The sequence below is a fragment of the Stigmatopora nigra genome, chromosome 18, assembly GCF_051989575.1.
Source record: "Stigmatopora nigra isolate UIUO_SnigA chromosome 18, RoL_Snig_1.1, whole genome shotgun sequence".
Taxonomy (NCBI): domain Eukaryota; kingdom Metazoa; phylum Chordata; class Actinopteri; order Syngnathiformes; family Syngnathidae; genus Stigmatopora; species Stigmatopora nigra.
In genome coordinates this window covers 8,711,265-8,736,871 of record NC_135525.1, presented here as the reverse complement: position 1 = coordinate 8,736,871, position 25,607 = coordinate 8,711,265, and the positions used below count along the sequence as shown (strand labels likewise).

At 41.1% G+C, this 25,607-nt stretch overlaps 1 protein-coding gene across 1 annotated transcript in view; it reads right to left on the bottom strand.

Annotated features, from left to right (window-relative positions):
• Positions 1-23,535, bottom strand: part of LOC144211641 (ankyrin-3-like) — a 43,113-nt gene extending 19,578 nt beyond the window's left edge. The window contains exons 1-28 of the mRNA XM_077739036.1: positions 23,056-23,535; positions 16,783-16,884; positions 16,376-16,474; positions 16,174-16,272; positions 15,809-15,907; positions 15,416-15,601; positions 15,201-15,224; positions 14,494-14,592; positions 13,726-13,824; positions 13,540-13,638; positions 13,280-13,477; positions 12,412-12,510; positions 11,969-12,067; positions 10,762-10,860; positions 10,363-10,560; positions 10,191-10,289; positions 10,017-10,115; positions 9,570-9,767; positions 9,385-9,483; positions 9,197-9,295; positions 8,998-9,096; positions 8,748-8,843; positions 8,380-8,452; positions 6,120-6,243; positions 4,547-4,649; positions 3,591-3,697; positions 1,944-2,168; positions 927-1,025 (exon numbers count right to left, since the gene is read on the bottom strand). Coding sequence (XP_077595162.1) covers positions 927-1,025; positions 1,944-2,168; positions 3,591-3,697; positions 4,547-4,649; positions 6,120-6,243; positions 8,380-8,452; positions 8,748-8,843; positions 8,998-9,096; positions 9,197-9,295; positions 9,385-9,483; positions 9,570-9,767; positions 10,017-10,115; positions 10,191-10,289; positions 10,363-10,560; positions 10,762-10,860; positions 11,969-12,067; positions 12,412-12,510; positions 13,280-13,477; positions 13,540-13,638; positions 13,726-13,824; positions 14,494-14,592; positions 15,201-15,224; positions 15,416-15,601; positions 15,809-15,907; positions 16,174-16,272; positions 16,376-16,474; positions 16,783-16,884; positions 23,056-23,178 — 3,242 coding nt within the window. The 5' untranslated portion in view covers positions 23,179-23,535. The remainder of the gene's footprint in view (positions 1-926; positions 1,026-1,943; positions 2,169-3,590; positions 3,698-4,546; positions 4,650-6,119; positions 6,244-8,379; positions 8,453-8,747; positions 8,844-8,997; positions 9,097-9,196; positions 9,296-9,384; positions 9,484-9,569; positions 9,768-10,016; positions 10,116-10,190; positions 10,290-10,362; positions 10,561-10,761; positions 10,861-11,968; positions 12,068-12,411; positions 12,511-13,279; positions 13,478-13,539; positions 13,639-13,725; positions 13,825-14,493; positions 14,593-15,200; positions 15,225-15,415; positions 15,602-15,808; positions 15,908-16,173; positions 16,273-16,375; positions 16,475-16,782; positions 16,885-23,055) is intronic.
• Between the last annotated feature and the right edge of the window lie 2,072 nt (positions 23,536-25,607).

The following is a 25,607-nucleotide window of genomic DNA, read 5'->3' as shown; positions in this document are numbered from 1 at the left end:
AATCGCCTAAAGAATTACAACAATTTCAAGTTTTCCCATTGTGTCGAATGCAGTTATCTAAAGCTTATTGTTCTTCTCTTTGGTAACTATTACAAGAGTCATATTGATTTGCTTTGTCCGGAAAGAATCCCAATATAAACGGACAATTAATTTCTTTTTAGATCTATAATAGCTCTTTTATAGATAGCAGACATAGATTACATTCACCAGAAGGAAACTGATATGTTTTTTATGTAAAAGCGTCCAATAGAGACAAGGCAATCGCTGAAACAAAATTCACAAGCCTAAAAATGCAGTACAGCCCAAAACAAGCCAATAGAAACCTGTCAATCAAAAAAAAAAACACTTGCCAAAATGAAACAACAATGGCCTTCTGCAATGAAAGTAGTCAAAATAACTGCATGGATTCCAAGCTACATAGTGTGGTTTTAGGAAGAACATAGCTTTTGCCAAAATAGGGTTAAAAAAGTACTATCGTGCATACTATTATAACCTTGATTGTTTGATTATTAGTAGCTTTTAAAAAAACCCTGAGATGACTTATTTTAAAAAAATATGACCAAAAGAAGGTCAGTTCCTTTCATTACTTGCAAAAATTCAATATAGGCCACAGGGTAAATAGGTTGTATTTTAAATAAAAAGTTAAAACTCTAGTAGAGACACTACTCTCTTGTTCCCAGTATCCCTAACCTTTAATGAGTGATGCCTATTTTATACTTGGCCGAATTCTTCCCAAAACAACACGCTAACCAAAAAGCATCATGTTGGAACTGAAATTCAAGGCAAAAGTGTGAAACAATTATCATCCATCAGCATTGGGGGTGCTTCAGCCTGCCGTGTATGGACTGGGGTGACGGGTGTGGGGGGAGAGCGGGGGGAATTATCAGGTGATGGCTGCTATGCTTTTTTTTTTTCTATGTTCCTACCCAACAAATCTAGTTCCTTGGGGTCCCAGTTGGAGGACTGCGCTAACCAAGCTCTCGCCTTCATTAAGAGCTGGCGGCATTCTGGGAAGATGTAGCTTACTGTGTCATACACAAAAAAACACATACAAGACAGACACAACACATAGGCGTGAGGTCAATGAACCAAGACGTCAGTGAAATGTCACTTTGATTGGTGGGAGGGACATTTTGTACTTCAGCGGTACAAAATTCCAGCAAATGTCCAAAGTGACAAAATGGGAGGTTATATTGGTTTCTTATACATTGCTGTCAACAATGTCCCCTCTAATTTTTTGTTGGTGTGTGTGAGAGACATCATTACTGCTCGCTATGGGCACACCAGTGTCAAACCTGCCATAAGCAAGTGCATGTCAATGTTCTCTCTAATTTTTCATGTAAAATATGCTGTAAAACACGAAAAACATAAGAGTGGACAGAGCTACTGCCACTGGCTGCAGCGTAAACGGCACCATTATGGGGAAAGAGGTAAAAAATGATAATAATAAGTTTGGATTTTGTTTACTGTGCGCCATATGTTTGCTGCTGTGCAGAGAAGACAAGAGTAGTGCGCAATTGTGCACAAGCGCATCTTAGAGGGAACATTGGCTGTCAATCATCCATTGCAGATGATTGTGGGTGAAATAGACTACACTCTGGATTGGGCACATTTGAATCAATAGGACTAGCAATTTAAGAAAGAATTTAAAAAGCTTAGATATGAGCTTTTCTTGCATTGTAATCAGAAAATTGATAAAAGATAAATCAAAAAGTGCTCCTAAGCATGAAATGAGCTTTGTTTGGATTCTTTATCTGGTGAATATGAAAGGTTGATGTAGTCTTCAAAGGTTTGGAGACACACACAACCATATGGACACGCAAATAAATGGAAAATGGCGTTGGGCAGGAAGCGGAAGGAAGATGTCGTCAAAGCAAAGTGCACAAAAGCCGCTTAGCAAAAGGTCCCAAAGTCAAACATGATAAAAAAAGAGGTATTCTCACCCCAGGAAGTGAGCTCCGGCCGGGCCCACCTCTACCAGCCGGCTGGCCAGACCCTCCCCCTCCACCATGGGCGGCGGTGAGGCCAGCTTGTGGCGTTTGACCAGACGACACGTGATGCGCGTGGGCGCCGTGCACTTCCTGGGCGGGATGATGATGCGCATGCCGTTGTGACGGCTTCCCCGCATGGAGCCGCCGCGGGCGTCCACCATGAAGCTCACCAGGAACCTGAAAACGGAGAGGAGAAGGATGAGGATGAGATAGAAACTGCAGAGCATTTTGGGGCACTGCTGGAAAGATGAGTGATCAATGGCATTGATTTAAGATACGAGACATTTTGGTGGATAAAAGCTAGGCATAAATGCTTCAGTGTCAGAAGTGCGTCATTCACACGACACCCTAGTGTGTCTTGACACCCCAGGGGGTGCTGCAGTGAAGCATGCAGGTGTACACAAGAGAAGGATAAAAAGAAAACGTTTACATTTTTAAGGGTTAACCTTGTTTTTTTTAGCCCTCATCCAATCTGGACCCTGAACAAGCTCTATATTTGCAAAATTGAGGATGCAAAATGAGTATTACAGTGAGACACATGGTTTCTCAATTAAATGACAGCTAAATTCTTGTGTTTTTCCTCATTACTTGATGTCAAATGTATTTGGAAAATGTAGCTTAAACCTCTGCAAAATACAGATTTTTAAGTGTACATTTCTTTTAAATGTTGTTATCTTTTAGTCCTAGACTTTCAGTTAAATTCAAATATTTCTTGCAAAATTACTGTGCTCTCTATATTGCAAGGTTTTTATCTATGCTGTGCTAAAATTCTTAATTTTTTAATAATAATATACCTAAAATAAATTCTCATTAATTGCAAACATTTACATTCATCAAAATAAACTAAATAACCAATTCCCCAAATGGTTCTCAATCCAAAACTGTAGAATTCTAGTGCATTTTAAAAATAAATGCCAACAACGTGATTGACTAACACTCACAACCAAACATGCACACTCCCAAACTAATACATCTAAATGATGTCCAAAAGTGTTACGAGCGTCAAAACCACACCGTGCATCTCTCATTCTACTCAAGCGTACCATCCATACATCAAGGTGTTAATTCACAACAATCACAGCAACCAACCGGGGATCTGCCCTTCAAAAACCAAGTTCTTCCAAACTCCACCACAAGCTGATAAGGCCACATTTGACGTAGGAAGAGAACAAACAGGAGTGAGGAGGGGTGAGTGAGAGCGGAAATCACGCAATCGAGGGCACGCGGCGTTGGGTGACAACAACCAGGACAAATCAATCCATCCATTCATCCGTCAATCACTCAGTCAGTCAGTCAGTCGTCACCTGCTGTCGTACTGCGGTAGCGGAGAGGAAAAACTGCGGGATGGATGACAACAGAGGTCTGTCACGCAGTAAACATTGATTTTGGCACATTTGGATTTGCTATGCTAAAAATGTGTTGTCCCAAAGAATAGCGTTAAGAAAATTACAAATTCAAATAGATCAGATAGAACATTATTTACTGAACTTTGATTTTTACAACTGTATTGTATTATGTTTCTCTTCCATTATGCATAAAAGATTACAATCCGTCCGCCAAACTCTTATTGATCCGTACATATAAAAAGCACATGCTTACCCAGAGTGGACCGGAGAGGAGACGAGGTTGACGTTATCCATGCCTTCTGGCGTCCAGCTGTATCTTCTCAAGGAGTCATTGTCGCAGTCTTTGGCCACCGCCAAGTGCTGCAGACACCATATCGTCAAGTTATACACAAGACGGCAAGATCACCAATGAAAAAAGTGCTTAAAAAGCCATGCGCTTAACATAAAAATGAGGAGAATGGCATCATTGTAGCTTGTGGTGATAATTCTGCAACGGATGATAGTGGGGTGATGTATGGAAATAAATTCAAACTGAACCTGATAAGCCAGCTAAGGAAAAAAATAACGTCACCATGCGTCAATGTCTACCTTGTTGTGTTGTTCTAAAGTGAAAGACCTCTCCCTACAGATCTGCAGCGGCGTGGGAGTAGACAGTTTATCATGACTTAGCCAGCAAAACAATGAACGTTTTGTGTACAAAATGAACAAAATCTTGCCTTTGACACTTTTATCTAAGTAAATACCGTTTAATATCTAAGTACTGTTTAATATCTAAGTACTGTTAAATATCTAAGTACTGTTTAATATCTAAGTACTGTTTAATATCTAAGTACTGTTTAATATCTAAGTACTGTCTAATATCCAAGTACTGTTTAATATCCAAGTACTGTTTAATATCCAAGTACTCTTTAATATCTAAGTACTCTTTAATATCCAAGCACTGTTTAATATCCAAGTACTGTTTAATATCCAAGTACTGTTTAATATCCAAGTACTGTTTAATATCTAAGTACTGTTTAATATCCAAGCACTGTTAAATATCTAAGTACAATTGACCGGCGACCAAAAGACTGGCAACCAAACGTCCACGAGTCACTCGAGCATTTGTGTTAAAATACCAATTGCCTATAGCAGGAATGTCAACTCATTTTAGGCTATTTTTGGGTGAGCCTCAAGAAATAAGAGGAAAAGTGATTTGATACTACGTACCATGTCCTTGCCAGGTCCCAGAATCTCTTCAATCATCATGCTGTCTCGCGTAAAAGAGCTTCGGTTGAGGGTGTTGGACCTGTCAGAACTGAAGGAACGCAGGCTTTGGTGCGGGGCGGTAGTGGATGCATCGGTTGTAGCGGTGTGCAGGTTCACAGGATACCAAGACAACGGCCACAAGGGTGACGGAGGCAGGAAGGGAGGGAGGAAGCGTTGAGGAGCAGGTGGGCAGGGGACCAAGGTATATACATAGGGAGAGGTAAAAGTGAACAGAAAAGGGGAAAAGGGGGATAAATCACATTAAATGCATGCAGCTTCCAGGAACCAGAACCCTAACATGTGTTTGGATTTAAACTAAAATTGGGAACTTAGGATCTTCTGACGATAAAAAATGAATTCATCTGAACTATTGGGGATATTTGCAAGTCCCCTTGAACAACAGCAAACATGTAATATTACTACAATTGCCAGCTATGACAGCGCTCCAATGAAGTGATGCAGTGTATGAAAGAGAAGCAGTTAATGGATGACAACACTTTTCTCTACACAGACCCGACAATGTCTCAGCAAAACCACACTTTCCCACGTTTTCCTCAACACACTTGCCAACTAACTTCTAATTTGCGTCTAGAGTATTTTTAATACAGAGTTCTCCTTGCCAGACAATAATGTACTGCAGTCGTGTTGCAAATATTGTGTTCTACATGTGGTGAAGCACTAATGATGACAATTAGAACCAACTTAACTGTTAGGTATTCATATTACAGTACATTATAATTAAGATGGTATTTGTAGTACAGTACAATTGAAAATCCAATAGATCCATTCATAAAACTTCACTTAAAAATTCAATGCTTTGTGAGTATTTAAACATAGTCCTACTATATGGCACGTGAATTCATTTAGCTATGATATTTATCTAGCAATAGACTAATACCACAAAAAGACAACAACGTCCCAATTTGGGTGACAATATCTAATCAGTTCGGATCCCTGGAAGCTTGATGAACAAAAAGCATAAATGTCACAACAACAATGCCGTCACCAACAACAACATCACCACACTAAGAAGGCACAGACAACAACACGACTACATACAAGAAACTAATCAATAAAAATGAACACTGACTGGAACGCTACAATATCTACTGAATTAAGAGGATTAAAAGTGGGAATAGCAGGGGAGTAGAAATATATGGGGGGTCCAGGGGGGGCTTCAGCAGCATGCCGTCAGCCTTACCTGACTTTTGGACTAACGGGTGAACATGAAGGAGAGAGCACAACATCATGAGCCACAAAAGCAGGATGGATCGCCATGATGGCACGCAGCTACACAACCTTTTTAAACATACTCCACCATATTTTTTAACAGGAATTATATTAATACGTCATGTGTACATGTGTATCGGGGACCACGTAATCAAAGATGTTTCTAATTTCCCATTGGCCGGCCAAAAGTGTGTCATTCCTCAGATATTTCCGGCCAGGCCCAATCAATGTTGCATAAGTGACAATATGTATTTTTAAACTGAATTCTTACAGTCTGGAGGGTGTACTTAATTGCTTATCTTACCTTTGTGAGCGTGCCCCTACGCTGAAGCCCATGTAACCCTCCTGGGGCAGCGAATCGTCACCCAGCTCTCGCAGGTCTTGGGGTGCCAGGTACTTGTCCGTGTCCCCTGTCATGGCGTCGTCGCCTGTACCACCAAAATAAATTAAAAAAAAAACACAGGAGTCAATTACATATTTGCAGGAATGACATACATAAAAAAATACAAACTCAAGACCTAAAGAAATCCAAATCGTCACGGCAACCAGACAGCACACATCAATAGATGCATATTTTAAAAAATGACTTCTAGAAGTGCAAATTCATATGATGAACTCCGAGAAGGAATTGGGAAAGCGGAGAAGGCGGCAAGTGCACGCAGCGCGGCAAAAAGGGAATGAAAGAGGGACAACATTCCCGCAGGAGACCCGGACCGCCCACCCCCGCTGCTGCCTGTCAACCACCACCCCCCCCTAAACTTTCACAGACCCCATCTGGTGACATTCCAAGCCTTTATATTTGGGATCTACCGTGACTCACCTCTGCCTCGGAAGCACTTCATGCAAGGTTTTTTTCTCCCAACTTTTTGGGAACGTTCTCCCTCTCTGCTTATCTCGATCACGTAAACAGATCCGCTTTCTCCCGCCTACCTTCTCCCCCTCCCACCCCTCCAGTCTGGGATAATCCCCTCTATGTGTGAGTGTGTGTAGGACACAAATAGCAAGCTGGGTGTGACTCACACTAAAGTTGTCTAACTTGATTAAGCTAGCGTCTGCCTGTAACTAACTAACTAATTTAAGTCGGGCGGGAATTTATCCACACGCACATTTGCCATTCGAATGATGCTGTTACAAATATGAAGTTCCTGCTTTGATCTATTTAAATGAATATTAAAATATATACCCATAAAATCAAATAGTAATATGCCTTACTGCACAGTTTCTAATGGTAAAAACAAACAAGATGGCGCGGGAACCTGTGTGTGCGTACATAAGCAAAATTTAGACATGAAAAAAGCGCTCTCTACATTATGGTTATTTACCGTTAGTGCCTTGCAATGAAACCTGGTGTTTTAGTTTTATGACTTACACGAATAGCTGATGTAGACATTTCCAAAATCCATCTCTGTTTGAATAAAAGCACAAACAAACCATTTTCAGCCCTATTTTGTCACAAGCGTGACGTTTCTTAACTAAACAGAGATAAAAAGCCAAGCCAGCGGATGGTTTGGACTCAGATTAAAAAGAAAAAATCTGAAATAAAACATATATCAGTTTTATTTACATCTTCACATTTTCAGTGTGGTCAGGCTTCTTCTACATTGAATGAGAACATCCATGTTTGCTTTAGCCAAATTGTGTGAACCACACTGACAATAGATCAGATGTGTGTGTGTGTGTGTGTGAGAGAGAGAGAGTGCAAACATGGGCACCCACTCCATTCAAACACCCTGTGTGCCATTGCCATGGCAACAGCGAGAAAAGGCTGACTCGCTACCTTTTGCCGCCTATATGAAAATGGGTGAATCGGCGGCTAAGCGGGAAAGATGGGGTAAAAATGTAAAGTTTTTATGTAAACCTACAAAAAAAGCAGATATAATATATGTTCAATAAAAGTAAAACTGTTGCCATGCATCTCAATAATGGCTTTTAGCATTCTCCTGTCAATTTACACAAAGGATAAAGAATTACAGCACACTTAAAACCCACTTTTCACACTCAAATTGGAAATGTGTGTAACTAAGATGACAAAAGGCACAGCGAGGGTATTGGGACAAAGCCAGGGCAATTTGATGACCTTTTGACCCTTTTAGAAACACTATAAAAAGAAAAAACATGACTATCGAGAGAAAAAATATAAGAAAAGAAGGTATGAGTTGAAATGTAAGTGATAAGAGCTGATGAAAAGGGGAGATACAAAGTAGTCCTCAGGTTACAAAGTCCTGGACCGATGACATTTCAAATTGCCATTAAATTTGGAAATTTGGGTTTATGTGGCCAGAGTAAGAACGGAACTTAAGAACTGCCTGCGATCAAATAAAGTCATAAAAATGGATGAAAAGATGACAAGTACCTTCATCAACATCGGACAAATAGTCCTCTGTGATTATTTCTGGTGCATTGGCCCGACAGGCTGTGGGATGACGATGAAGGCAAGAGTCAAAGAGGAAATATGGAAATGATGTTAAGAAAACAATTATGGGTAAAAAAGATGGCATGAAACAAAATGAAAGTTAAAAAAAAATGGGTTGCAGATATGTTTGGTAAACAAAAGGAAGACTTACCATCATCATCTGACATATCCAACACCTCGTTCATGGTTTCTGGAACATTCATCTTGTGCTTTTCTGTGACTGTCTACACAAACGACACAAAAAAAAAAATCCCACTGTCAAGCTGCACATAATACACTCCCTAACTTTGTGGGTAGTCAATTATCAACTTCAATGTACACGATAAGCCAGGACAAACAAGTGAGGGATTGATAAGAACTGTTCAGGACAAAAAAAAGATAAACAGGAGGGACTACAAGCTCCTGTAATGTAATAGTTTGCCAGCCTTGCTAGTTTTAATTGACTCAATGTGTGTCACTGTTAAATGAATGAATGAATATGCTACCTAATACAAGTAGCATTGCTGTCTACCAACATACCTGTGTCGTCAGCGTCTCCTCGGTAACCACCTTCAGGGTGTCTACTACGGAAATGTAGCCGAGCCTCTTGGCAATGGACAAGGCGCTGTTCCCATTCTATATAAAAGATAAAAAAATCTGTCAGTAACGTTTATTTAATAAATCGGGTAAATTTTCTTCTGAATTACAGAGGAATCATGATTTTTTAAACATATTATTTAAAGATCTGACAAATAAAAGAGATTAACAATGTGTAAAAGTGTATATTTACTGTTGTGAGTTCGTTGGGCGACGCCCCATGATGCAGAAGCAGATTGATAATGTGTGTATGTCCCTGTTGGGCAGCCTGATGGAGAGGAGTGTAGCCGTTCTGTAGGACACAACAAAAAAAAGAAATTAATCTCATACTGTGCTGGAAGAAAATAATCATAAAAATGACATCCGGGCAAGCAGCCAGTGGAATGAATTACCTTGGTCTTAGCGTTGACCTTGGCCTGGTTTTTCAGCAGGAAGTGGACCATCTTCACGTTGCCGTAGTGACAGGCCACGTGGAGGGGAGTGTAGCCCAACTGAGGACACAAACAAATGGAAAGTTATATTTTTGAACAATTCCAAGGCTTAAACAACAAAACATAGATATTTTTTTGTGTGAGGTCACCTTGGTCTCAGGTCCTAAAGTAGCGCCATGGTTGACCAGAACCTCAGCTACGTTGACTTTATCCTCCTGAGCAGCCAGATGGAGCGGAGTCAAGCCATACTGGACGCCAAAGAAACAAAGACAGACATGAGAATGACCCAAACTCCATCCCCAAATTTTATTGGGCATTGTCAAAAAAGTTTCACCTTATTTCCCATGTTGACTGGGGCATCCCGTGCCAGCAACAGTGTCACCACATCCACATTGCCCTCCTGCGCCGCCAAATGCAGCGGGGTGATGCCCTGCCTCGTCACGCTGTTGGTGGATGCGCCGTATTCCAACAAGGTGGTGGCGATTTCCATCTGGTTCTTTTTGGATGCAATGTGCAGTGGCGTGTAGCCATTCTGGACCGCAAAACAATAACATCGAAAATGTAACTTTGTTTATAAAATGTGAGATAATACCATTATTTTTTTAAAGAGGGGGCTCTATCTAGTTTAACATGAATCCCTAGTGACGATAAAAATCTAGTTTGACTTTTTACTCCAGTCCTCAAGAGGGCACCGAGGAGTTTGGACAGCCAAAGTAAGATTCTTTTTGAAAGAATGCATTCCCATTGCTGCATGAATACGGTAACGAAGAACAGTTCTCACCTTGGCAGCGGCGTGCGGCGAGGCTCCTTGTTTGAGCAATAACAGGGCCACCTTCTGGTTATCGTAGTGTGCGGCGACATGCAGCGGTGTTAGTCCACTCTGGACACGCCCATAATGTTAAAGTGATGGTTAGAACTCAAAGACACTACCAGGAAAAGCATCAGATGGGCTCACCTTGCCGGCGGCGTCGGGCGTGGCGTTCTTCTGCAGCAGAAGGTTGGCCACCTCCAGCTTGCCGTACTTTGCCGCCACATGCAATGGCGTGAAACCCTTCTGCAAAAAGAGGAGACAAATGGCTATTTCATTCCTCAAACATGAACCACTACCTTTGCTGTCGTAGTATTACCTTGGTGGTTATGCCAAGATTGGCCCCCTGGTCCAACAGGGCCGCCGCCACCTCTCGGTGTCCCTCACGGGCAGCCAGGTGGAGGGGAGTGTAACCCGAGCTGGTAGTGGTGTCTGGCGATGCCCCGTTGGCAAGCAGCTGTTGGACAATGTCCTGCTTACCCAGACGACTGGAGATGTGCAGCGGCGTCTGCTCATCCTACCCAGAGAAAACCAAAATAAATATGTTAACTGCAGCATCCCAAGGGAGATTCACTATATTTTTCCTCAAGAGTCTCCTTTCGCAAAGCCGAATCCAAGCAATTATGCAGCAGAATAAAAATAGAGGCAACATGGCCTTTTTTTGCCCACATACAGTACTTACATGACACATGCAACCATACACCCACTCGCAAAGTACCTTGGCTTTGGCATCGACTCGTGCGCCGTTCTGGACCAAATAGCGTACTACATTGGATTGTCCCGCCCTTGCAGCCATATGAAGTGCAGTCTCCCCTCTCTGGAATACCAAAAAAAAAAAAAACACACAAAACAGATTAACAAACAAGAACAAAGATACCCATGAAAATGAAAATGAAAGAAAAAAAACATACACCCAAACATGTCACCACATGTAAAAAAAAACTCAAAAAACCCAAGAGGCTTGAAAAAACACTAAAGCAACACCCAAAAACATAAACAAATGACAATAAGCACTAAAAATAAATAAACCTGACATCTCATCTCATTTTCTGAACCGTTTTACCTAGGGGCAATTTAGAGTGTCCAATTAGCTTAACATGAACGGTTTTGGAATGTAGGAGGAAACTGGAGTACCCGACGAAACCCATGCAGGCCCGGGGGGAACATGCAAACTCCACTCCACTAACCAGACATGAAAAAACTAAATAAAACACAAACAACACCCACCAAAATCTCCAAAACAAACCCTAACAAACAGAAAAACTTACACACAGTCAGTCACTTTAGTGATGCATCCACCCAAACACTACTTAATCCACAAACTGACTTTCCTCCTGGATTAAACCGTCTGAAAACAGCGGGGAAATGACGCTCTACCATTTTTGTACACACCATAATGACGTCCCATAACAGCAGTCGCCCCGGTAACCCGGCCACAGACGCAGCGTGGGCGAGCAAACACTTGAAGTTGACGACTTAACTGCGTGCTACTTTTCCCCCCCTTTGGTCTTCATCTCATTCAATATCTTTCCCCCTTGCCTCTCTTTGTTTTCCCTCTCCTGGCACAGAAGAGCTAACAGGAAGTTTACGTCGTTTCCACTCCCAAATAAGAGGGAAACACATGGAATTAATCGACTAAAAGAGGTGTGTTTCAACACATGGGTAGTGAACCCATTGATATTTCATGTAAATTACACTAGGATTACTAGAATATATTTTGCAGCCCACCCATCAAAATGCAAAAAAAAAAATGTACATATACTAATATATAGCAAAATACCATCTAAATAAGATCTGAGTGTTCTGTAACAGTTTGAGTGGCTCAGAATTACCCTTAATTCCATCACATGCTCAAAATCTAGGGAGTTTGACTAAACTTGTTTAATTTAATCCCAATAATGTTAACACTCTTAATTCTTACTCACCACATTGCTGGTATTGGGCGAAGCGCCATGGTTGATGAGCTGGTGGACAATGTTTTCATGACCCATAAATGCAGCAACATGAATTGGAGTCAAGCCGGACTGCAAACAGAATTAAAAACAACAGTAGATGAATTGGAAACATGAAGAAAAATATTACATTGATTCTACTTTTCTGGTAAAGTGAGTGACATATGCCTGTAATTATACATGTCAGTGATACACCACCGCTTTGGATTTGCGATCACCACCTCTTTTAAGTAGATAGTAAAGATTAAGGGATTAAAAAACACTTGTCACGTCATTTTAGAGGGAGAAAAATGCCTGTACTGTACCTATAGGATAACTACAGGGGAAGAGGAGTCAATTTTGTTTCCACAAAAAGCTTGATTTGTCTGTGTTTAAGTCTGTTCTCTTTCAATTATTTGAGTATACTTGTGGCATACCTCGGTGACGGCTTGAATGGAGGCGGCGTGCTTAAGCAGGAGCTCCATCACCTTGACCCGATTCTTCTTGCAGGCAATGTGCAGCGGTGTGAAACCATTCTACAAACAGAGGAAGGACAAAAGCGACTTCAAACAACGAAAAGAAACAGCGCTGTTGCCGTGGTAGAAAACATCTGGAACAGTCAATGGAAAATCCACACTCTGCTCTTTCTCCTCCCGACAAGGACCACGTGGAAAGAATGCACTCCTAAAGTAAAGAGTTTGCACTCCCCACCCGCTTTTTTGCTTCAAGTAGCTCAGTCCAATGACTTCATGCTACTTTTTTCCCCTTTTTCTCTCTACTCTGGACCCTGCCAGGCTCTTAACCACACCCTGACGTCTCCCGTTACACAAGCGCTACGGTTTTGTTGCTCTGGGACAGCAGCTGAAGACGCAAGTTTTTTGAGTGCTTGATCTATTAGAGCAGGAATGTACAATACAGAACAAGAAAATTACATAATCGGCAAGTACTGAGAAATTCAGAGCTAGTGTTAAACTATATTTTCTCGCATATTGACCACGATATATAAAGCACACTGGATTATAAGGCTGCCCTGTCTATTTTGGAGAAAATTTAAGGCTTTTAAGTTCGCCTTATAGTCGTGAAAAGTCAGTTTTATGCAAGATATGGTTTATTATTTTCTTGAATTTTATTTATAGACGTAATTTTTTTTTTTGCATTTTATCTATTTATCTTTTTGAAATATACATGTACACAGTTTTGCGCAAGTCTAATTTGTGCACATATAAGCCGTACCCTTAATTCAGGCAGTTTTTTGGTACAAATACGCCTTATATAAAGTAAACTTATAATAATAAACTTCCTCACCAGGGCTTTGGCGTTAGGGTTGGCTTTCTTGTCCACTATAACCTTGGCCACCTTGTAGTGGCCGCAATGGGCGGCGACGTGCAGCGCCGTCAGGTAGTCGTTGGTCACATCATCCACGGGGGCGTCGTGATGCAGCAACAGTTGCACGCAATTGAGGTGGTCGCCTTGTGTCGCCATGTGGAGTGGCGACAAGCCGTTCTGGACAAATGTGTTACGTCAACGGTGGAATTATGGCATAAGAGAGCACTCGGAGGGGGTACCTTGGTCTTGGAGAGGATGGGAGCATCTCTGTTGAGCAACATCTCAACCACTTGCTCATGGCCGCTGCGAGCGCCGCAATGCAGCGGCGTCAGACCATCCTGGCATAACAAAAACAGGAGTTGAATGCGGTAAATGCTATTTCAAAGCTTGTGAAGACATCATGAATGGAATCATTGACATGAAACCTTGGTCCGTGCATCTATCTTGGCTCCTCGCTCCACCAGAAGGCGCACCATGTTGCCGTTCCCGCGCTTGGAGGCCACGTGCAGCGGCGTGATGTCATTCTGGATGTAAAGGAAAGCATATTGTAAAAAAATACATCTTTTATAGCCCTTATTCGGGTTGAGGGAGTTGTTAAATCTCAGTTGTAGACCAACAATCAGGGCTACCCTGTTCTTTAATGATAATAAGCTCTATTTCTGGGGTGCTCACAATGTTTACTTTCAAAGAGCCAACCTCGAGGGGGGAGGATTTCCCTTGGCATAGAGTTCGGGAGGGGAGGTCAGCTGTGACACGTCTCATTAGAAATGAAGCATAGAAGTCCCCATCTCCACAACATCAGAGAAACAACTTAACAAGCAGCTGTGACATCTCGTCTATGTTAAAATCCTAATCTTGATGACAGCCTAATGGTTGTCAAATGAGTCAGATATGCATACAAAGGCTCAAAAGGAAACTAACAAACTGAATCAAATAGGCAATATTTTGCTCAGAGACTGACATGTCAATTTAAATAACTGGAATTTTTTTGACGTTAATGTGACCCAGTTAAAACGATCCCCCGATCCTTTTCACTCGAATCTTATATTTCCCAACACGTTCATCTCAACGGGACAACTGACACTCATGTCCTTCAGCAGAGTGACAAGGACAGCCGATGCATACTTTGCGTCTCCCACACATGTATAAACACACACACACATATACACACATATATATCCACACGCACTAACCCGGGCCTTGAAGTCGACAGCGGCGCCTCTGTTGAGCAGCAATGTGGCCACGTTGATGTTGCCGTAGTGAGCAGCGATGTGGAGAGGCGTGAAGCCGCTCTGTGGCGCAAAATAAACACAAAAACAGAAATTGTAAAAAGGGAGATGGCAAGAGGGTTTTTTAATGTGAGAACCAAGCACGATGGGAGGTAAAGTTGGGGAAGGAATGTTTTTCTGTGTTGGCTGCTTTAGAAATAAAATGCATGCAAACACAGGAAAAGTTTTTAGTTGTTGGAAAAACTGCAAAATGTACAAAAAATATTAAATACTAACTATAAACATGCAGGAGAGAATGCTTCTTGAAATACCACTAAAGTATATCAACATAAATGACTAAAAATAAGACGTAAATAAGATTGGTTTAGGGTACGCATTACCATAACAAAAAATGTATAATGTATCAAAATCTATACAATATATAAGCATCCAGAATTAGTTTATCAGGACAGAATTTCTTGTGGTTTTCTTTGTTGACATTTGGAGGATCCATCCAATAAATTAAAACAAAAACACACATACAGTGTCAATGAAATGCAGGCTTCAGGTGCACAAAAAGTGAGGAAGCAAAACATTTAGGTTTCGTGCTAGCCACCTAAAAGCTTTGCGATGGTGAGTGTGTGTGAAGGTGAAGGAGGATGAAGAGAGGAAAGTAAGAAAAATGTGTGTACCTCTGTTGTTCTATTCACCATCATCTAGAAACAGAAGGTCAAAAGGGGCGAGAAAGAATGGAGGGGTGGTTAGAGTACCACCACAACACTGACACCATGGCGGCACCAAGCTGCATGATGGGTACGCACTCCATGAAATGTAAAAACAAACAAAAAAAAGGGGGAACCGCAACTTGGCCCACTCGCCATCAGATTCTAACGTTAACGTGGCTTACCTTGGATTCCACGTCGGCGTTGTGGTCGCTTTGCAGGAGGAGGGCGGCGGCTTTGGTGTCATCCTTCCTGGCGGCGATGTGCAACGCCGGGAGACGCACTTTGCCCTTGGTGTCGTTTTCCAGGAGCAGCGACACCACCTGGTCGTGGCCCTGCTGCAGCGCCACCGCCAGCGGTGTGAAGCCATCCTGAAGAAAAAGGGGCGAGGAATCTGATTGGTTAAGACGAGATGGCAGGGTAAATGACTATATTTAACCAACAGTAAAAGGAAAACTAGTACTTATGGTCTTTTTAATTTACAGTAGGCACTGTAAAACCAAAAAAACAACAACAACAACAACCCTTTCTCTGCAGGATTGACTCCTTTTATAAGTGTACATCTATTATACTTTTACCTCTGTGGCAATGCTCTGACTGGAACCATTTTCTAGTAGGTACTGGACCACCTCCAGGTGATTTTCCTGTGCTGCCATGTAGAGTGGTGTAAAGCCATTCTGGAAATAACAAGAAAAAAGATCTGTCTTTAATTGGTTACATATAGCTGTGAGGATTTAAAGATGGTAAAGCTCCTCATCACATTTCATTCTTAGCACACTGTCCATGCACATTACTGTCACCTCTCCCCATAGCTTTTACCAGATAACAAGAGTATGTGCTCATCATAGCATATCTTGATAGTTACACATATTCCATTATAACTTTATCAACAGAATAAATGTGCGTCATCTTCTTTTGAGTATTTTCCAGCCCTTGTTTGTACCTGTGATTGCGCATTGATGTTGCCATTGTGATTGACCAACTCCTTCACCACGTCCATCTGGCCAGCCAGAGAGGCGATGTGCAGTGCTGTGTTGCCTTTCTGTTAAGGATAAGAAAAATAAAACACATAAAACCAATGAGGCATGTTCAGTTCATCTTAAAATTAATCAATGGGTCATTTCGCATGTGTAATCAACACGCACTTTGGTGGCAGCGTCCACGTTGGCGCCCTGCTGGAGGAGCTCGGCAACCACTTCCACGTGACCCTCCTTGGAGGCCAAGTGCAGTGCGTTGAGGCCATTCTGCTCACACACAAATACAAACTCGTCGGAATTTCGTTAAGCAAAGATAACAAACTATATCAATAGTTAAAAAAAGTGGAAAATGTTGTGATAACTTAGTAATGTTAGTTATATTGAGGTAGCATCTATATCAAGTGAGTGTTTGTCAACCTGAATTTAAATAATCAATGCAAACAACCTCAAATATTTCAGACTCTGCTATGGAATATTAAAACCCTTCAGTTAATTTAAAGGAATTGAGATATAGTAGGTGTATCCAAACCATAGGAATCCAAATAAAAATAATAAATGAATGAAAGAATGGTCACCTGATTACAAATGTTGATGTCCACACCATTCTTTAAGTAGTCCAACGCCTTCTCTAAGTTGCCAGCGCGAGCTGCACGTAGATAACAAGCATTTACGTCCGTCTGCAAGCAAACAAATGAACAAAGCTTGTAGACGGATTCCCAGAAGCAAACAAAAGGTTTGGTTTTAAAGCCCTATAAGAATGCACTGCCGTTTACTTTTCACGGTGTTGTTCCTTTTTCCACAGTTAATCTAGTTTCAGCTTTTGACCACCAACGCTACACAAGGTGACTTTGAAAGACAACATGACTACAACATGAGGCGCTTGACCTTACTCTTGCCAACCAGAAGCCTTCCGATGAAACTTGAGATACACCAAGAATGCAACCGTGGCTTTTAAGACATATACGTTCCATACTATTTACCAGTAAGAAAAGTTGTTTACAAACTTCAAATGTTTAAAAGGTTATCTTAAAGAAAGTTGAAGATGCATGAAATTAACATGAAAATACAGCCGGAGAAGTCAGTGTAATAAAATATTATGAAGTGGTTTGGTGGTGCGAATTTAATTTTCATTAGATACTTAAAGTTGACAAATTGTGACTGACCAATCTACCATAATTGAGCCAACAAAAATTTCATAGCAGTCTATGCCCAGTACAGGATGTCTGTCATTTTAGCTTAAAGTCTTAATCCCAATGAGATCATTTACAGGTCCTTCAGATGTTTTCCAAATCATGCCCCAAAGCCATAGTTTCAAATTACAACAAGAAATGTGGTGTACATGCCCAACATGAGTAGAACCATAGCAACCTATAGAATAATAAGCCAGAAGAGAAACAGAAAAAACTATAGTTTCACTCATTCTAGTTTAGGACAGTTTATGATCATATCTGGAGGTCTTTCAAAGACAAACTTTGGATCCAGCATGATTTCTACCCAACTTTAACTGAGCTTACCAGACAGATCAATGAACAACACCAAGCGACGACTCATAGTCATTTCCTGCAGGTAAACCACAACAAAAAATGGTTGGTTTTCTTTGTAACCTTCACTAATACTCCAAGAAAAGCTGTCCTCTAAGCTCATGCATCAACCTCCAGGACTGTTCGTGGAGACCGCAAAAAAACAAACAAATCCTCCCCATCACCATAATTAGGGATGTATACATTCAATCAACACTGCATTGAGGCAGTACGCCACTGCAGATCATGACGACCCCCAAAACAATGACCTCAAACCAGCATCCAAATCCCTATAGACCTTAAGCAAAGCATCCTATCCTCAGAGGGTCCATCTCAAGCCCCCACCCCAAGATGAAGACTCACCACGGGACAGTCCACCGCCTCCTCCACGGCCATGTCGAGCCTCAGCCTGCGGCAGGAGAGTGTGAAACCCGAGAGCCGGTTGCTAGCTAGCCATACACTGACTGACAGAGGGAAGAGAGAGGGAGAGACGGTGGTCGAGAGACATAGGGGCATTATGTCAAAGCTAAAAATACCTGGCATGCGGTGAAAAAGCCCAGAGCATAGATGGGGGTTGGGGGTCCTCGAAGGGTTAGATGCATGAGTTCCTGTACTAATGTCGACTAATTATACAAAAGATCGTAGAATTCAGAAAGAACTAACAGATGTCTTATGTCAATATTTTTCTATATAATGCTTACCGTATTTTCAGGACTATAAGGCACACTTAAAAGTCTTAAATTTTCTCCTAAATAGACATGGCACCTTATAACCCAGTGTGCTTTATATAAGGAAAAAAATATATAATGTGTCATTCATTGAGGGTGCGCCTTATAATGTGGTGCGCCTTATAGTTGGGAAAATACGGTTACAAGGGTGAGCTGGAGTCGTTTCCCAGGTTTCAAGTCCAACCAAGTAAGGGTGAAAATAGTCCAGAACATAGTACAACTCAACAACAACAACAAGAGACAGATGGTCCAACCAAGCCATGTTGCTTAAAGTCGAATTTTGTGTTGTCAAACTAATAAAAATTGTCAATTATTATCAATGAACATTCAATTCAGACTGTATGAACTGTTAAGAAATCCTGCAGAAATTCAAATCAGAAGAAACAGTGCGTCGGTCTAATTTAGGGATTTTTGTCCAACTATGACTCACCATAACTGAAGAAGACATCTGCCGCAACTACACACTTTGGTAAGTTCTGCCACGTCCAGAATCTCCTCCACCCAAACGCATTTTTCTGTCAGGTATGCCAAAAGAATATACAAAGTTGCCATCTTATCCAACATCAAACAAGAAGAAAAATGTTGGCCTCTCTTCACCTTGTGTACATCATTCAAAATAGCCAGACAGAAACAAATACAGGATGGCAGCAGACGAGGCTTTGAGGGAATAGAGATTAGTGGGATTTACAAGGTTCTTTCAGGTATTAAAGAAGCAAAACACTTTCTAGGCGCCTGCTAAGTTAATTTAGTATCTATACAACAACATAGTGAAAGTATTGGCAGAACTTTGTTATTCCAACAATTTTCTTTTCATCACATTTTGAAATTATTACCCAAAAATTAACAATGAGATATACTTTGACTTGTAAAACTTAAAGATACACACAATGTAACTTTGTCATTGACTCTCTGGATAATGTTGAACTAAACTGACAAACTGACAAAAACTATTAGGATAGTAGCCATTTTTCAAGTAAACACTTTTGTAATCTCTACATCCACTAATGGAGATCTTCCTGCTATTCTCATCATAAATTAGCAAATATCTACTTTGGCCATGTCAAGAAATCGGTGCACTTCTCGCAAACTTAATTTAAAGGGAATGTGAGGAGCCATCCTGATTGCTGGGAACAAAGTACATTTTGTTTACGTCCACCCAGCACAAAACAGCTTCCATTAAAAGCCTCTACTTTTGTACATATGCATGCATACATACATACAGCATATATATAACATTTACCCTAACATGCATCCACCTCTCCAGTAAATAGACAGGCTCTTTCTTTCAACTAAAAAAGACACAAACGACGACAAACCAGGATTATTCTTGTTTATCTCGTCTGTGATCGACAGGCAGCAATCATAACCCGCCTATTAAATTAATGTATCTATGACATTGTCAAACAACGCATCTGGCCGCATACACACACACACAAGCTTAATGATCCGCCTTCCAATAGTTTATGACATGCGACAACATTAGCGCGAGAGGACCGGGGGTTGCTATGGAAACCCAGCTTCCTAAAATTTGCTGCAGAAATGATGCAGAACTTTCTAGTGTTTTGCAATTGTAGTCAATTATAACTGCATCGTCTCAGGACCAATAAATGACATTGTTATTGACTATGTTTTTATATGTAGACATTTTTAAAGAGTTTTGACTTCAGAATTGATTCAAATAAGGGTGTGTGACTGCAGAATTGTGATGACTCCTTTTCCTGGTCCTTTATTGTTATGAAACCATCTGCATGGAAAAAAAAAATTGAGGTGCATGTGTCTGTATGCGTATGTGTGTGTGTTTTGTCCTGCCTCTGACTGCTTGTGAAAGGCTGCAATCTGATTGGCCAGCTGGCTACTGCAGTCCCGGCTCTTCAGATTCAGATGGAAGAGGATAAAAACACTCACGGCATCTATAATTGTACACCTGATTTCTTTTCCACAGAGGCATCAAAAGGGCATGACGTATGCGGACGAATGTTTGATTGCTTTGCATGTTTACTTGGCAGCATTCCCAGCTGGCGGCCATGTTTACCAGTCTAAACAAGAGTGTCAGCCTAACGCTATGTTTTAAGTCTCCTTCAAAAAGCAAACACTCCACACATAAACATCAGAAGAATCTATATGAGTATGAAAACAAAGAGGACTAAAAAAAAAAGGGTTAGCATCCGTTGGCGTGGTGCTGACGTGGGTTAAGCTCCTCAGAGGCAGAGCACTCCTTCATGAATAAATGAACAAAAAGCACAGACATGACAAGAATGTGTGTGTGGTGCTCTGACCCACCTAGAAGTAAAGTACGCACTACAAAATGTCAACTCTTGCAGACAAAAAGAGCACATAACAAACTAGGGTTGCATTGTTAATGAAGAAAATACAGGTTCATTTAAAAGTCTGGTGTAAAATCTCTTTTAGTATGGGAAGTTGACATAAAAAAATACATTTAAAAAAGACTATTTGGCCCATAAAAGACAATTTAATAAACTATTCTAACATCCTCTAATTAGCTAGCAACGAATACAAGTTATCCTCTGCCTGCTGCCCATAGTGGGTTTGGGCAGGCTCAAGCACCCCCTGCAACCCTGGTCAGGATAAGCAGTACAGAATGAAAATTCTTATGTCAATATGTAAATTAATCCCCGTCAAGAATAATTTCCATAATGATTGTGCCTTGAAGCCCAAGTGGGAAGACTGAATTATAGCACGACTTCATCGAACTGTGAGCACTGGCAAGTGGCTGACTGCCACGTGCAAAGATTTACATTTTACTGCTGCTGCGAGGGTGCTGAAGACCCCCTTTTCCCTATCGACTGCCACCGCTTCCCTGTCACGTCCCGTCTTTCCTTCCTCCTTGGCCCTCTAATGGAAGTCTTCCATAATTCAAACGCTTAGTCCTTAGTGAATCTTTTGGGCTTGCGCACACCCGCATAGAGGAAACAAAACCCTACCAAAAACAATAAACGCTGTAGATAGACTAACAAAACATATGAACAGACATGTAGAGTGGCAGGTGTATACTTTGTTTCCACTGTGTGAAAAAAATGACTACTACTACAACAGAAAACTGTAGGAGTGACCATTTTTATGTACACAATCTCAATGTATGTAAGGATGCACTGTACTGCACTCTGGTGGCTTAAGCGAACATGGAATGAATAACGATTTAATAATTGTCTTGTTTATGAAACAGGTTGCAGGATATTAGTATATATCTTCCAAAAGAAAAAAAATATGGATGCATGCTATTTTGTCCCATTATATTTGTGCATTTCAGTTAAATGTGCAAGTAGAACAAATCATGGAGTGCTTTTGATATTGTTATTATTGCTCCCGTTTATAAACAGGGATAAGTGGAGGAGACATAGGGTGAGAGGTAAAGTGAGGCCAAGGTTAGAAGAAAAAAAAGCTGAAAGGTAATTGCGGTGTGGAGAGGAAAGAGAGCGGATCATTTTTCCATCACGGTGCCAAGAAGAAGCCTCTCAGGCCATACAACTATGGATTTATTCCTGAATAGGAGATACTCCTTCACTACCACTCTACCAAAATCACGTCACTATGTTATGTGCTGACGTACAAGTGACACAAAGAGACACATTATTACTAGTTTTTCAAGGTTGTTTCCATTTGGATGACACTAAAATTGATGTTAGTTTTGCTCTCCAGCAATAGTAAATAAAGGGAGTTATATCTATGTTCTAAATAGTTTGTGTGTTGAGTAATTCAGTTTGACATCGCCCTGCATCATACAGATGACAAAATATAAAAACGAAGTCTAGAAGAGCCCAGGTTCTGGTTAAAAAAAATTAAATAGTTAAAAAAAAAAAGAGTCAAGATGGTCTCCTTTCAGGCAAAATGCACAGAGCTATTCCAGTGATATATTAAGGAATAAAGTCCACATTCATTTTTTGACCTTGAAGTCATACAGCTCACAGTGAATAACCTGAGTCTGGCCAAAACCAGTCCACCACCTCGCCAGCCAACTGCCAAATGTCATCTCTTTAAACCATTGGGGTGCCACCAACACACACCTACACACACAGACACATTCCATCCAATTATTCCAACATTTTCCTTATCTGGGCCAGACAAAAATACTACCTGATAAAAGACTGAATAACGACACAAACCAAAAAAAAAATCTCTCTAAAAACCTCTCCTTTTGAGGGTGGTGCCCTATTCTAATAAAACCCACACTCTATAAAAAACAACAACAAATCATTTAAAATATTAATCCTCCAGCAAATAACTATTAGCCATTTCCCCTCTAGACGAATTGACCATCTTGTAACTTTGACATGGCACTCGTGTGCGCATTCAAGTGGAAAACGCACTCTAACGACCCCCACGCGGCCGACCCGCACGCCGCCGACCGCAGGGCGTGACTGCTTGCGCGCATGCACAAACACACCTTAAGCAATCAAACTCCATTTCGGGTTGAAATTACCCCCAAAAAGACCACCTCATTACATTACATTTCTATCATTTCCTGCATTGAAAAACAAGGAAAATACACATGAATATTTAACAAGCCCCCAACTACCTAAAACGACCACCCCATCCTCTTTGGAGTCTCCCAAGCCTTCACTCTAGCCCTCCATCTTTCTACCTTTTTCTTGACGTCGCACCGTGCCCGTTTCCTGGCCCGCTTTCGTTCCTTCTCCCGCTCTTCTTCAGCCGCCACAAGGTTCTCATCCGCCTTCTTCTTCAGCTGCGAGGCGGCGTGCGCCATGCCGTCCTCTGCTTATTCCGCACAGGTGGGCGAGAACAGTCCAGGGAGGTGGGGGGGGATCTTCTCTTCTTCTCTTTTAGTTCGGAGGTGGATGTCACGCCTCCGTCTGCTTGTCAATTAGCTTTTTTTTATGCTTGAAGTCAAGATGCTCCTCAGGAGATCCTTCTCAAAACTGCTCTTCATTCCCCCCACACCCAAAAATTTCAAAAATAATCACCTCCAAGTGGGATTATCCTCTTGTAAAAAGCATCCCTAGTGGGCATCCCCCTGTAAAGACAAAAAAAAGGGGTGCAAACCCGTTTCCAGAGACCCCCGGAAGCACCTGAGCTCGACACGAGCCATCCGCTCTACCGCGTCTCGACGGGACGTATGGGCGGGCGGGCGGGATGGGAACGGCGATGGAAAAGAGGTTGAGAAAGAGAGGGGGTGGTGGAGAGGAGAGGATGGAGGGGTGGAAGGGTGGGGGGGAGGTTGGAAGGGAGGGGAGATGAAGAAGAACCTCTGCTTGGTAACATCTGACACTTAGAGTGTGAGCAGAGTACAATGAAGGATGTATTTCTGGCTGAGGAGTGTCGTGATTCTCATTATGATATGAGTTGGGAAATGTTTATTCTCAAGGTCAAATTACAGTGCTTCAATGTGAAGCCCTTTTCAATTGACATTTCTGTCTACATCGACATGGATTTAAGTGAAAAGATTATTTCCTTGAGAAATCCACTTTCCACATTCATTGTATTTATAAATGTCATTTTAATGGATTTTTTCCCTCAGCTGAATTTCACTTTATTTCTTCTAATCACAACCTAAGGAGCATTTTTTTGGTTATATGAATAAATGTCTTTACTGCAAGCTTACATGTCGACTTTGGTTAAATTTCGGTTTTGGAATAGTTTTAATTGGGTCAAACATATTTTTTTTATTGAAATGTAAATGAGAGCCAATGTAGATTTATTGTCCTTTTTTTATTTTGTTTGGGTTAAAAATCCCAGTAATTTTTTGGGCTAATAAAAACACAAATATGCATTACTGAAGTACATTTCAGGAAAGCAGAAGTATGTAAGAAGCTTATAATTTAGCCAAAAACAACAACTGAAGAGTGGAGTTGTTTGCTATTGTCATAAAAACAGCAAAGCAAGAGTAAGTGTAAATAGACGGAATATTCATAATATAATAAAATACTATGCAACTCACTTGAATAATAGGATCAATTATTCCCTTCCTGATGCATTATGCATGATAAATTGATATATGCTTGGATAAAGTGGAGGTTGTCTTCCAGCCATTTTCAGTGCAATTAGCTGCTTTCCAGGAGCCTTTATGACAGTGAAAGCCTGAAGCATTAAAACATTAATAAAACATGAATTATTAGAAATTTCTCCTGTAAGTATGCTTGAAAAACTGCTTGCAGATCAAAATAAGGACGTGCATGAGTGTATGATATGAGCTCATGTCTGGGGATTGAAGCCTTTAGAATAATAATAATACTACCGTGACAGCCCGCAGGATAAAAACAATTGGGATCAAGCTTTTCAATTGGTCCACTGATATTGCCAGTGGGAAAGAAATGTGCAGCCCACCGATCAACAACAAAGTATGTTTCAACAGAAATTGACCCAGTTTTGAATGTTTTCTATTTTAGGAGATATGGAAAGAATATGGAAAATTGGAATATGATGTCATAGTGGGGATTGGCTTCCATGTATTGTTTAAAAGGATTTACAAAAGATGTAAACAAAGAGCTGGTTGTATGCACTTTGTGTCCACAAGGTAGCGACAAAATGCAGATAAACTCAAATGAGGTGCAGTTTGATTAGTTTGTTGTTATTTTGAGTGCACTGTGTTTAAAAAGAAAAAGTTTGCATATAACAGTTCCTTATTCATGTTTCAAGAAGGGAAATTAATTTTAATAGGATGCTTCAATTTACAAATAATTCAGTTTCCTATTTTTGTTTAACTACAGAATGCTTGATGTCAAAAGGTCACCCAGCCAAGCTCAGACCTGCTCCTGATGCACTTAACAGCAAATGGCCATTTTAAATTAAATAAAGGCAAGCCATCCGACCCATCTGGTGGTCCTAAATGCAGTCGCTTACAGTCAAAGTAAAACTAAATGGAAGCTTCCAGGTTAAAATGGTACCTAAAAGCCTGCACAATTGTACCTTATAATTATGTGTGCGTATGTCTGCCTGCCTGTCTGTCTGGAGGTGGGCTTCTCCTGCCGGGCACACTGCCAGTTGTCTCCCTGGCAACGGTTTACACAGCCACAAAAATAGCACTCGTTGAAGAGCGCCAAATATCCCTTCGCCATATCGAGCCGACCGCATCACGCGGCTCTTCACACCCTCCACGCAGAAACATAGATCTCAATCCCAAGATCCAAAAAAGCCTCCATAATAACATTCCAACCGTAAAATCCATCTTCTATTCCA